The sequence below is a fragment of the Bison bison genome, unplaced genomic scaffold (assembly GCF_000754665.1).
Source record: "Bison bison bison isolate TAMUID 2011002044 unplaced genomic scaffold, Bison_UMD1.0 scf7180017864383, whole genome shotgun sequence".
NCBI classification, from domain to species: domain Eukaryota; kingdom Metazoa; phylum Chordata; class Mammalia; order Artiodactyla; family Bovidae; genus Bison; species Bison bison.
The window spans coordinates 701,626-715,575 of NW_011494955.1; the positions used below are offsets into that span (position 1 = coordinate 701,626).

A 13,950-nucleotide genomic window follows, 5' to 3' on the forward strand; every position below is an offset into this window, starting at 1 on the left:
CTCTTTCAGAATTTCCCACAGTTGATTGTGATCCACACAGTCAAAGGCTTTGGCATAGTCAATAAAGCAGAAATAGATGCTTTTCTGGAACTCTCTTGCTTTTTCCATGATCCAGCGGATGTTGGCAATTTGATTTCTGGTTCCTCTGCCTTTTCTAAAACCAGCTTGAACATCTGGAAGTTCAGAGTTCACGTATTGCTGACGCCTGGCTTGGAGAATTTTGAGCATTACTTTACTAGTGTGTGAGGTGAGTGCAATACAGAATCTTAAAAACTCCTGGAAAAGTGGACACGGTAATAGGAAAAAAGAAAAAAACCCACAAGAAGTCATCATATAGCAACAAATGAACTGACTCACAGCCAAAATCATTTCATTTATAATCCTGCTCTATTTCCCTCAGCAATTGCTTATCTTAAGGCAAACTCCAAAAGCCATATCATTACATCTATAAAAGTTCAAATAAGGGAATTCCCTGGTGGCCTGGGGGTTAGGACTCCATGATTTCACTGCTGAGGGTGTGGGTTCAGTTCCTGGTCAGGGAGCTAAGATCCTACAAGCCATGAGATAACACATAAGTGTATGTAATAGGCTAGGACTTTTTTTTGTTTGTTTAATTAGTATCTTTATCATGCTGCTGCTGCTGCTAAGTCACTTCAGTTGTGTCCGACTCTGTGCGACCCCAGAGACGGCAGCCTACCAGGCTTCTCTGTCCCTGGGATTCTCCAGGCAAGAAAACCGGAATGGATTGCCATTTCCTTCTCCAATGCAGCAGAGTGAAAATTGAAAGTAAAGTTGCTCAGTCATGTCCGACTCTTCGCGATCCCTACTCTGTCTGTGGGATTTTTCAGGCAAGAGTACTGGAGTGGGGTGCCACTGCCTTCTCTAATCTTTATCATATGTAACTATAAACAGTTTCTCCGTATTATGCAGTACCAAACAGTATTCAAATTTTCCTGGGTATTTTATTTTTAATATTTATGTTATTTCTCTAGTTTTGGCTGTGACAGGCCTTAGTTGCAGCGTGCAGGCTGTTCATCACAGACTTTCCTTTAGTTGTGGTGCAAGGGCTCAGTAGATGCAGCGCCTGGGCTTACTTCCCCTGTGGCATGTGGGTTCTTAGTTTCCTCAAACCTAGGTTCCCTGTTTGGGAAGGTAGTCCTTTTCTTTTTTCTTTTTTGAAAGAAGGCATATTTTAACTACTGGACCGCCAGGGAAGTCTCTAGTTTTTTTTTTTTTTTTAATATTTATTTATTTGGCTTCACTGGGTCTTGTGGCATGTAGGATCTAGTTCCTTGACTAGGGATTGAACCTGAGGCTCAAGCAGGGAAGTCCTGCCGATGATGATTCTTGCCTGTACCATCAATATAGGTGATGGTTCTACCCTCCCGTTCCCTTTATTAGGTGGAATATGTTTTTCACAAATAAGAAAGTTATGAGAGTAGAAGTTCAGATAGAAAAAGATACAAAAATATCTTGTTTTATTTCTCCTTTCACAGTGTGATGATTCGGTCCTTTGCCTTTTTCCAAAATGAGGTTTTTAGGGTTTTTTTTCATAGTAGTAGTAATAATGTAAAGGAGTTTTACAGATTTTTACTTTGTAGATACACTTGACCCTTAAACTGCAGGAGTTATGCGTGTCAATCCCCTACACAATCACAGATTTGCGTATAACTTTTGATTCTCCCAAACATAATTACTAATAGTCTACTGTTGACCAGCATATATATTTTATTTTATATGTATTTTATACTTACAGGTAGAGAAAGGAAAATGCTCTTGAGAAAATCATAAAGAAAAGAAAATACATTTATAGTATTGTACCATATTTATGCATAGCCACCAGGCACATGAAAAGATGCTCAACATTGTTAATTAGAGAAATGCAAATCAAAACCACAGTGATATCACTGCACAGCTGTCAGATGGCTGTCATCAAAAACACCACAAATAACAAGGATGTGAAAAAAGAGAAAGAGCCCTCCTACTCTGTTAGCGGGAATGTAAATTGGTACAGCCACTGTGAATAGGAAATGGAGGTTCCTTAAAAGAACTAAAACTAGAACTACCATCAGATCAGATCAGATCAGTCACTCAATCGTGTCCAACTCTTTGCGACCCCATGAATCACAGCACGCCAGGCCTCCCTGTCCATCACCAACTCCCAGAGTTCACTCAGACTCACGTCCATCGAGTCAGTGATGCCACCCAGCTATCTCATCCTCTGTCGTCCCCTTCTCCTCTTGCCCCCAATCCCTCCCAGCATCAGAATCTTTTCCGATGAGTCAACTCTTCACATGAGGTGGCCAAAGTACTGGAGTTTCAGCTTCAGCATCATTCCTTCCAAAGAACACCCAGGGCTGATCTCCTTTAGAATGGACTAGTTGGATCTCCTTGCAGTCCAAGGGACTCTCCAACACCACAGTTCAAAAGCATCAATTCTTCAGCGCTCAGCTTTCTTCACAGTCCAACTCTCTCATCCATACATGACCACTGGAAAAATCATATCCTTGACTAGACGGACCTTTGTTGGCAAAGTAATGTCTCTGCTTTTGAATATGCTATCTAGGTTGGTCATAACTTTCCTTCCAAGGAGTAAGCGTCTTTTAATTTCATGGCTGCAGTCACCATCCGCAGTGATTTTGGAGCCCCAAAAAATAAAGTCTGACACTGTTTCCACTGTTTCCCCATCTATTTCCCATGAAGGGATGGGACCAGATGCCATGATCTTTGTTTTCTGAATGTTGAGCTTTAAGCCAACTTTTTCACTCTCCACTTTCACTTTCATCAAGAGACTTTTGAATTCCTCTTAACTTTCTGCCATAAGGGTGGTGTCATCTGCATATCTGAGGTTATTGATATTTCTCCCAGCAATCTTGATTCCAGCTTGTGTTTCTTCCAGTCCAGCGTTTCTCATGATGTACTCTGCATATAAGTTAAATAAACAGGGTGACAATATACAGCCTTTGACATACTCCTTTTCCTATTTGGAACCAGTCTGTTGTTCATGTCCAGTTCTAACTGTTGCTTCCTGACCTGCATACAAATTTCTCAAGAGGCAGATCAGGTGGTCTGGTATTCCCATCTCTTTCAGAATTTTCCACAGTTGATTGTGATCCACACAAGCAAAGGCTTAGGATTCAGTATTTCCACCCCTGGGTATTTATTTAAAAAAAAAAAAAACCCATTGATTTGAAAAGATACATGCACCCCAGTGTTCATAGCAGCATTATTTACAATAGCCAAGAAATATATGGGAGGAACCTATGATGATCAACAGATGAATGAATAAAGATGTGGGATATCTATCTATAAATGCATATATCTTTTATATATTTATTATATATACTGTGTACATATATTTAATGGAATAAAATACTACGCAGCCATCAAAGGAATGAAATTTTTCCATATGCAACGTGGGTGGACTTGGAGGGTATTATGCTTAGTGAAATAATTCAAAGAGAAAGACAAATACTGTATGATATCACTTTTATGTGGAATCTAAACAAAACAAAGTGGTGGCGATAACAAAAAGAAACATTCACGATGTAGAGAACCAACTCGTGGTTACTAGGGAGGAACAGGGCCTGACAGCAGTAGCACACGAGAGGTACAAACTACTGGGTGTGAGATAAGCTACGGCATATGTTGTACAGAGTGTAGTCGATACGTTATAGCTGTAAATCAAGTGGAAACTTTAAAAGTGGCGATCTCTATGTTGTACACCTGAAACTTATATAATGTTGTAAGTCAACTCTACCTTAATTAAAAATAAGATAATGTGAAAAAACTCATATTTACACATATTCATGTGTTAATAATGAAGCAGCAATATGATTGGTCCATGGTAGCCTAGCTTATACGCTAATGAATGGTTGGTTATAAGAGTTTTTACTGATTTTCATGTTTTATTCATGGTTATCCTTAAATAAAGGGTAAGCATGTACAAATTAAAGCATAGGATTAAAAAATGGTAATAGATTTCTGGTTTAATTAATAAGATTTGCTGCAATGGATTTGAGACTTTTTGTCAAAATATGTTAAAATGAATTAAGCTTAATAAGAACTTTTTAGTTTGATATTGTTTTATTGTCATCATGACCAGTTTTACCTCATTAACGTTTTTATTTATGGCTGCATTGGCTAACAGATGTATTCCTTCATGTGATCATTTATTCAGAAAACATTTTATCATGACATCCTATTTAAGTAGTTACTTTGCTTATGTTGTGGTTGCTAGTTTTTGTTGCGGATCATTCCAGTTCAAGAATGGGAACTATTTATAAAGACATGGCAACTCCTAACATTGAAAATGTCTGAATTGCCCTTTTTTGTAGCAGGTATTATGACTAAAGGGCTTATTCTGTTTTCTTCATTTCATTTTCTTTTTTAAATTTATTTGTAATTGGAGGATAATTGGTTTACAGTATTGTGTTCATTTCTGCCATACATCAACATGGATCAGCCAGCTTCTGTCTGACTTTTTAAATTTTTTCATTTCTCAAAAAATGTTTCTGTATGGCACCAATTCTTCCACTGTTTGTGTTTGCTCTAGTTTCAGTGCCCATATCATATAGGTCTCCATCTTATAAAAGAAGTCAAAAGCGGTCTTAAGTAATCAGAACCCTTCTGCTGGATTGTCTAAGGTCATTTTGTTTTCTGGCACTGGTTCATCATATTACTCCAGCACGGGTTCAGAAGCACTCATCTCCATCAAGTTGTCTTCTGTTCATTCCTCTGGTATGGAGTCAGTTAGCTCTTGAATTTCTCCAAGATCCATATCGTGAAACCCTTCACCTTCTCACCTGCTCCCCTCCCCCGGCCACCATACATACAGTCTCTCTCATGATTTTCTTGACTGCCTTTGTTTTAAATCCTATGAAGTCATCTGGACACATTTTTCTCCAGTAGGAATTTATTGTTTCAGACTTTATAGCTTTCACAGCTTTTTCTATAACAAGAGCATCTTAAGTAGTATAATCCTTCCTGACTTCTGTGGTGATTTCTTGATCAGAATTCTCGTCCATCGTAGCACTGATAATCTTTCCATAGAGTGCTGTATGTCATGGGCCTTACAAGAACTGTAAAAGGCAGTCCCTTACTTGCAAGATACTGATTTCAGAGACAAAGCAGCAACGGAACCAATTCAGAAAAATGGTTCTTCTTGTCTAGGCCTTCTTGTATAACCAAAGACTGGTGTTTATATTTTCCCAGGGGTTAGCAGCTTTGTAATCGGGAGTCCTGATTATCAACCAGACTGCATTTGTACAACATGGTCAGAGGGTTTGGCGTAGTTGATAAAGGAGAGGTAGATGTTTTTCTGGAACTCTTTTGTTTTTTCTGTGATCCAACAGATATTGGCAATTTGATTTTTGGTTCCTCTACCTTTTCTAAATCCAGCTTGAACATCAAGAAGTTCTCATTTCATGTACCGTTGAAGCCTGGCTTGGAGAATTTTGAGCATTACTTTGCTAGTGTGTGAGCTAAGTGCAATTGTGCAGTAGGTTGAACATTCTCTGGCATTAACTTTCTTTGGGATTGGCATGAAAATTGACCTTTTCCAGTCCTGTGGCCGCTGCTGAATTTTCTAAATTTGCTGGCATATTGAGTACGGCACTTTCACAGCGTCATCTTTTAGGATTTGAAATAGCTCAACTGGAATTCCATCACGTCTGCTAGCTTTGTTCATACTGATGCTGCCTAAGGCCCACTTGACTTTGCATTCCAGGATGTCTGGCTCTAGGTGAGTGATCACACCATCGTGATTATCTGGGTCATGAAGATCTTTTCTGTCCAATTCTTCTGTGTTTTCTTGCCATCTCTTAATATCTTCTGCTTCTGTTAGGTCCATACCATTTATGTCCTTTATTGTGCCCATCTTTGCTGAAATGTTCCCTTGGTATCTCTAATTTTCTTGAGAGATCTCTAGTCTCTCCCATTCTGTTGTTTTCCTCTGTTGCTTTGCATTGATTGCTGAGGAAGGCTTTCTTATCTGTCCTTGCTGTTCTTTGGAACTCTGCATTCAGTTGCGTATATCTTTCCTCTCCTCCTTTGCCTTTTGCTTCTCTTTTCTCAGCTATTTGTAAGGCCTCGTCAGACAACCATTTTGCCTTTTTGCATTTCTTTTTCTTGGAGATGGTCTTGATCACTGCCTCCTATACAATGTCACGAACCTCCGTCCATAGTTCTTCAGGTACTCCGTCTATCAGATCTAATCCCTTGAATCTATTTGTCACTTCCACTGTATAATCGTAAGGGATTTTATTTAGGTCATACGTAAATGGTCTAGTGGTTTTCCCTACTTTCTTCGATATAAGTCTGAGTTTGGCAATAAGGAGTTCATGATCTGAGCCACAGTCAGCTCCCGGTCTTGTTTTTGCTGACTGTATAGAGCTTCTCCATCTTCTCCTGCAAAGAATATAATCAGTATGATTTTGGTATTGACCATCTGGTGATGTCCCTGTGTAGAATCTTCTCTTGTGTTGTTGGAAGAGGGTGTTTGTGATGACCAGTGCGTTCTCTTGGCAAAACTCTGTTAGCCTTTGCCCTGCTTCATTTTATACGCCATGGCCAGACTTGCCATGCCTCCCTTGACTTCCTACTTTTGTATTCCAGTCCCCTGTGATGAAAAGGACATATTTTTTTGGTGGGTGGGAGACTTAGCCTATCCTTTTCTGCCTTAAATCCTGGTGCTCACTTCTCCTCTTTACTAATAAATGTTCTTTGTAGTATTGCTATATGATATTCTTAAATATATAGTAAGAATGTACGTATTTTTACTGTTGATATTCTTACTTGTAAGAGTAGGTAAGAATATGTATTAGATATTTTTATTAAGATATCTGTCTTAAGATATTCTGAATATGGCATTCTTTTTCTGGAATGTAAATTATGGTCTGAAGGCTCAGCAGTAGAGAAAATTTATTGATCATGTCCACGACTACCTAATGCTTATTATGAGGATGCAGCATGATTTATTTAATCTCTCTTTATTATTAGTCACTGAGAGACTAATAATCCAGGTTGATTATTCTTTGTTACTATGAAACAGTCTATACCAAATAGCTTTGTTATTACAAAAGATTGCTCTTATTATTAAATTAAAGTGATTTGTTATGTGACCAACCAAGTTAATTTTCTGGTATTAGAATTACCCATTATCTTTGTCACTGGATTCCTCTGATTCAAATAAAATCAGTCTCTAACATACTTTCTAAATTGATGGAGTAGTTTCTACTAACTTTAATTTGGCTATTATCTTCACTCAGACTGGGTTGGGATCCTTGGAAATTCCTCACTATAACTGTAATTCCAATTTGGGCATGAGATGAGACCTCTTTGGATCACTTGGTCTTTGCTAACAAGTTGGTCCTTTCTCTAAAGGGATCATGTGGTGGCAGCTTTTGGATTGAATGAAGCTGGATGTAAACACATCCTCTATTTACATAGAAAGAATATGGGACTTTCTCCCAGCATGACTTGCCTCCTGAGTGGTTTCTAGGCCGTTAAGCTTTGTATGCACACCTCTTTGGGATCAAAGTCTTAGCTCCATCCACTGACTCCTCTGACTTGTCCTGTTTCCTAGACTGGATCCTGAAACTCCTGGTGTAGATTGACATTCCTGTTAGCGTGGTGAGGAGCGAAAACAGCAATATGGGGTGTGGGTGTGTATGTATATCTTCCTGGGGCTTTCCAGGTGGACTGAGAGGGAGTATTGTCAGCGTCTGTGATACTGACGTGGTGTGTTTGGGCCTTGTCGTCTGGGCTGATGCCTCCCTTGTCTTTGTTCTTTACAGGTACAAGCAGTAAGTCCAATCCATTCTCAGCAGTAGACTTCCTTCTGGACCTGCCTATGAAGTCAGAGCCACGTGTACCATCCTGATCCTGGTAAGCATGTTTGGCTTTTTCTTACTTATTCACTTCTATCTTTGTCCTTTGGATGACTCTGGTTGTAAACCCAGGCCACTGGCAGATGAAAACCTTTCTTGTGTCTTTATGTTTCTCAACATTTTGTCACTTTGTGCTGATTAGCATTGACCGCTGTGTCTATGTTCTGCTCTGTCTGCTGGGTAGGGAGAACATCTTTTTCCAAAGATGTGGGCTCAGAAAGTTCCCCTTAGAATATTCAGTCATGTATTTAATATAAACTTTCCTTTTATGTTTATAATCTCGTGAACTATTCCAGTTCATCTGTTGGGAATTTTACATTCACTGTTGAATAACAGTTGAAGCCATTCAGTAGTTGTAGGCTACACAAGAATCTGTTGAAGGAAGGGAGACCCTTTCCATGGCCTAAGAGTGGGCTCTTGTCTGACACTCAGAAATGAATTGTCTGAGAAGACACATGTGCAGGAGACTTTATTGGGAAGGGGCACCCTGACTGAGAGCAGGAGGGCAAGGAAACCCAGGGGGACTGCTCTGCCACGTGGCTCACAGTCTCAGGTGTTCTGGTGATGGGGTTAGCTTCTGGTGTGGCTCCTGCCAGTCATCTCACCTGGCCCATAGCCTGACTTGGGGGCCTTCCTGGTGACACGAACATCTCTCAGCTGAGGTGGGTTCCAGTGAGAAGGTCTTTGGAGGGTTGGTCATCTCCTCCCTCTTTTGCCCTTCCCTGAGTCTCCCAGTTAGTTTTCGGGTTAGTTTTGTCCTGCAGTACATGTTCTTTTTTGAGACTTCCTTTTGTGAGACAACTCAGGCAAGCCTGCCTGGCCAGGGCGGGTGGATTTGGTCAACAGTTCCCTAGCAAAAACTGTTTTGTAAATAATTATTCAGAGATGTTGCTCTGAAGTTAAATAACATACTACTTTTTCAGATTTGGGGAGTTTGATGGTTGAAATCCAATGCTGCTTTGAACTTTTTTAATAACCCCAGTTTTCTAATCATTAAGGAAAGAGCCCTGAATCTACTGCATTGTCTTTTTTTGGTAATTGGAGGGTGATTACTTTACAGTGTCATGATGGTTTCTGCTGTACAACAAAGTGAGTCAGCCATACGAATACATACATCCCCCCACCCCCCAAGTCATCATGGAGCACCGAGCTGAGCTCTCTGTGGTGTGTCACAGGTTCCCACTAGCTCTCTGTTTTATACACGTAGTGTATTTATGTCAAATGTAATCTCCCAATTCATCCGATCTCTCCCCTTCCCCTCCCCTCATGTCCATTCGTCCATTCTCTGTGTCTGCATCTCTTATTTGTGCCCTGGCAGTAGGAGAAGGCAATGGCACCCCACTCCAGTCCTCTTGCCTGGAAAATCCCATGGATGGAGGAGCCTGGTGGGCTGCAGTCCATGGGGTCGCTGAGAGTCGGACACGACTGAGGGACTTCACTTTCACTTTTCACTTTCATGCATTGGAGAAGGAAATGGCAACCCACTCCAGTGTTCTTGCCTGGAGAATCCCAGGGACGGGGGAGCCTGGTGGGCTGCCGTCTACGGGGTCGCACAGAGTCGGACACGACTGAAGCGACTTAGCAGCAGCAGCAGTAGGTTCACCTGTACCATTTTCTAGACTGCACATACTTAGGATGATTGTCTCTCTCCTTCTGACTTCACTCAGCAGACTGTAGGTCCACCCACATCTCTGCGGGGGACCCAGTCCTGTCCCTTTTATGGCTGAGCACTCTCTCTCGTGCGTGCTTTCCTTCTCCAGCACACACGACACCTTCATCCACTCATCTGGTGATGGACATCTGTAGGTTGTTTCCATGTCCTGAATATTGTGATAGTGCTTCAATGAACATTATCTTACACACACACACATATATATCTTTTTGAATTAAGGTTTTTTTCAGAGCATATGCCCAGGATTGCTTGGTCATAATGGTAGTTCTGTTTTTAGTTTTTCGAGGAACCTCCATACTGTTCTCCATAGTGACTATGTCAGTTTACACTCCCACTAACAGTGCAGGAAGGTTCCCTTTTCATCACATTCTCTCCAGCACTTACTGCTTGAGGATTTCTTGATGAAGGCCTTTGTGATTGATGTGAGGTGATACCTCATTGTAGTTTTGATTTTCATTTCACTAATAATTAGTGACGTGGAGTATTTTTCCATGTGCCTCTTGGCCATCTGTATGTTTTCTTTCAAGAAATGTCTATTTAGTTCTTCTGCCCATTTGTTTGACTTTTGATATTGAGCTGCATGAGCTGTTTATATGTTTTGGTTTGTTTTAACTTTTTATGTCTTCATGTGAGGCCCCAGTTGCAGCACATGGAGTCTTCATTGCATCGTGCTGGATCTTTTGATGTGGCACGTGGGCTTAGTGCTTGTGGCACTGGGCTTAGTTGCTCTGCAGCATGTGGGGTCTTGGTTCCCCGACTGAGGATTGAACCCACGTCCCCTCCATTTCAAGGCAGATTCTTAACCACTGGCCCATCAGGGAAGTCCCTATTCGTGTATTTGGAAACTAGTCCTTTGCTGCTTTGTTTGCAAGTATTTTATACCATTCTGAGGGATATCTTTTCTTGTTTGTGGTTTCCTTTACTGTGGAAAAGCTTGTAAATTTAATTAGATCCCATTTATTTATTTTTGTTTTTATTTTCATTACTGTGTGAGGTGCTTCAAAAAAGGTCTTGCTGTGATTTATGTCAAAGAGTGTTTTCCCTAAGTTTTCCTCTAAGAGTCTTTTAGAAGCTAGTATTACATTTTAGATCTTTAATCCATTTAAAGTTTATTTTTGAGTATCGTGTTAGGTAGTGTTTTTCTTGTTTTTTTTTTTTTAAAAGGTAGTGTTTTAATTTCATTCTGTCCAGTTTTCCCAGCCCTACTTACAGAAGAGACTTCTTTTCTCCGGTATGTGTTCTTGCCTCCCTTGTCATAGACTAGATGGCCCATAGATGTGTGGGTTTGTCACTGGGCTTTCTGTCATGTACCATCGATCTGTATTTTTTTTGTTCCAGTGCCGTGGTGTCTTGGTTACTATAGCTTTGTAGTACAGTCTGAGGGCGGGGAGCCTGATCCTTACAGCTCCATTTTTCTTTGTAGTTTGCTGTAGCTCTTGGGAGTCTTCTTGCTTTCCATACAAATGGTAAATTTTTTTGTTCTAATTTTGTGAAAAATGCTGGTGGTCATGTGATAGGGATTGCATTGAATCTGTGGATTGCTTTGTGTACTTTAGTAATTTTCACAATATTGACTCTTCCCATCCAAGAACTTGATATCTCTCTCCATCTCTTTGTGTCATCTTTGATTTCTTTCATCAGTATGTTATAGATTTCTGAGTACAGGTCTTTTACCTCCTTAGGTATGTTTATCCCTAGGTATTTTATTCTTTTTCTTCCTATGGTAAAAGGGGTTATTTCCTTAATTTCTCTTTCTGTTCTTTTGTTGTTAGTGCATAGGAATGCAAGAGCTTTCTGCGCATTACTTTTGTATCCTGCAACTTTAAGATTCATTGATGAGCTCTAGTAGTTTTCTGGTTTCATCTGTAGGGTTTTCGGTGTCTAGTACATCGTTTGCAAACAGTGACACTTTTACTTCCTCTTTTCCAATTAGTATTTCCTTTCTTTTTCTTTTTTTGAGTGCTGTGTCTAGGACTTCCAAGTCTGTGCTGAGTAGTAGTGGTGAGCGTGGACATCATTACCTTGTTGCTACTCTTAGCAGAAGTGCTTTCGGCTTTTCACCATTGAAAATGATGTTTGCTGTGGGTTTGCTTTATACAGCCTTTATTATGTTGAGGTAGATTCCTTTTGTGCTTATTTTCTGGAAAAGTTTTTTTTTAAACCATGACTGGGTGTTGAATTTTGTTAGAATCTTTTTCTGCATCTACTGAGATGATCATCTGATTTTTAATTTATTAATATAGTGTATACATTGATTGATTTGTGTATATTCTTTAATTGGATCCCAGTTTTTCCTTGCATCCCCGGGATAAATCCCACTCAGTCAAGCTGTATGATCCTTTTAATGTGTTGTTGGATTCTGTTTGCTCATATTTTGTTGAAGATTTTTGCATTTATGTTCATCAGTGACATTGGTCTATAATTTTTTATATGTGGTATTCTTTTCTGGTTTTGGTGTCAGAGTGATGACTTTCATAGGACAAGTATGGGCATATTCTCCTCTCTGCAGTTTTTGTTAAGAGTTTGATAGAATTTACCTGTGAAGCGACCTGATCCTGGACTTTGTTGGAAGATTTTAAATTATACCTTCTATTGAATTACATGTTGTTTGATCTGTTCATATTCTCTAATTCTTTCTGATTCAATCTTGGAAAGTTATACCTTTCCAAGAATTCGTCCATTTCTTCATGCTGTCCATTTTATCCTCATAGAGTTGCTTGCAGTAGTTTTTATGATCCTTTGTATTCCTACAGTGTCAGTTTTAATTTCTCTTTTTTCATGTCAGATTTTATTGATTTGAGTCCTCTTCCCCCCACCACCTCTTTTTTGGTAAATCTGGCTAAAGGTTTATCAATTTTGTTTATCTTCTCAGACAATCAACTTTTAGTCTTATTGATCTTTGCTGTTGTTTTCTTTGTTGCTATTTCACACATTTCTGCCTTGGTCTTTATGATTTCTTTTTCTAATTTAAAAAATTTTTGTCTGTACTGGGTCTTTGTTGCTGCACGAACTTTTTCCCTAGTTGTGGCAAGCAGGGGCTGCTCTCTAGTTGCAGTGTGTGGGCTCCTCATTGCTGTGCTTTCTTCTGTTGGAGCGTGAGCTCTGGGCATGCAGGCTTCAGTAGTTGCAGCACGTGGGCTCAGTAGTTGCGGCTTCCGGGCTCCTGAGCGTACAGGCTCAGCAGCTGTGGAACACAGGCTTTGTTGCTCTGCAGCATGTGGGGTCTTCCCGTGTCTTTTGAATTGGCAAGCAGGTTCTTTACCACTGAGCCACCTGGGAAGCCCCCAAAATTTCTTTTTTTATACTAACTTGAGGGGGACTGTTCTTTCTCTAGTCACTTTAGGTGTAAGGTTTGGCAGTTTTGAGATATTTCTTCTTGTTTCTTGAAGCGAGGTTGAATCACTGAGACAGCATTACCACTTATTAAAAAGGCAGACGGAACTTCCCTGGTGGCACAGTGGGTAAGAACCCACCTGCCAGTGCACGGGATGTAAGTTCAGTCTCTGCTTCAGGAAGATCCCACACGCTGTTAGAGCCACTAAGCCCATGCACAGCAACAAGAGAAGCCCCTGCAATGAGAAGCCCGTGCAGAGCAGCTAGAGAGTGGTCCCCGCTCTCTGCAGCTAGGGAAAGCCCGTACACAACGACCAAGACCCACACAAGCAAAAGTAGAAAATTAATTAAAAAATACGTTCAGTTAGTAGCTAAAAGACTGTTGTTGTTTAGTCACTAAGTCGTGTCTGACTCGTTTGTGACCTCATGGAGTGTAGCCCACCAAGCTTCTCTGTCCGTGGGATTTCCCAGGCAAGAAAGCCATTTCCTTCTCCAGGGGATCTTCCCAACCTAGGGATCGAGCTCACATCTTCTGTATCTCCTGCACTACGGGCAGAGTCTATACATGCAGGCAGAGTTTTAATTCACTGCTTAAATCACTGTTTTATTTATTTAATTCAGTGTTTGATTCACTGCTGTGAGAACCACAGTGCCCAGAGGACCCCGAGCCAACACAGGCACATCAGCGTGGAACCAATGAAGGTCCAGGAGAGGGGCATTTCTGTGTGTACCATCGTGTTGGGACAGGACTTCCAGCATCCTCCTAGTGGCGATCTGTTTCCTACTCAGAGGTTCCAGAACACTGGGTCTGTTCCAAGGTGACCCAGACTGAGAAGGAGACGTGAGCAAGAAAAACCATTGCGCCTGCTTCACAGGGCAGATCTGAAGCAGCAGGCTGCTCCACCTCGGAGTCCGATGGCGGCGGCGACACTGAGGGACCCGCATCAGGTAACCCTCGTCCTCTGGGCCCTCACCCCAGCAGACACTGAAGCCCAGAGTGTGGGGCACCTGCTCACATACCTGCAGCCTTGGGATCCAGGATGTTGAGGTGGTCAT

At 40.8% G+C, this 13,950-nt stretch overlaps 1 protein-coding gene across 1 annotated transcript in view; it reads right to left on the minus strand.

Moving 5' to 3' along the window:
• Positions 1-13,950, minus strand: part of LOC105001648 (histone H3.3C-like) — a 17,994-nt gene extending 4,044 nt beyond the window's left edge. The window contains exon 1 of the mRNA XM_010858036.1: positions 13,626-13,950. Within this exon, the coding sequence (XP_010856338.1) occupies positions 13,626-13,950 (325 nt within the window). The remainder of the gene's footprint in view (positions 1-13,625) is intronic.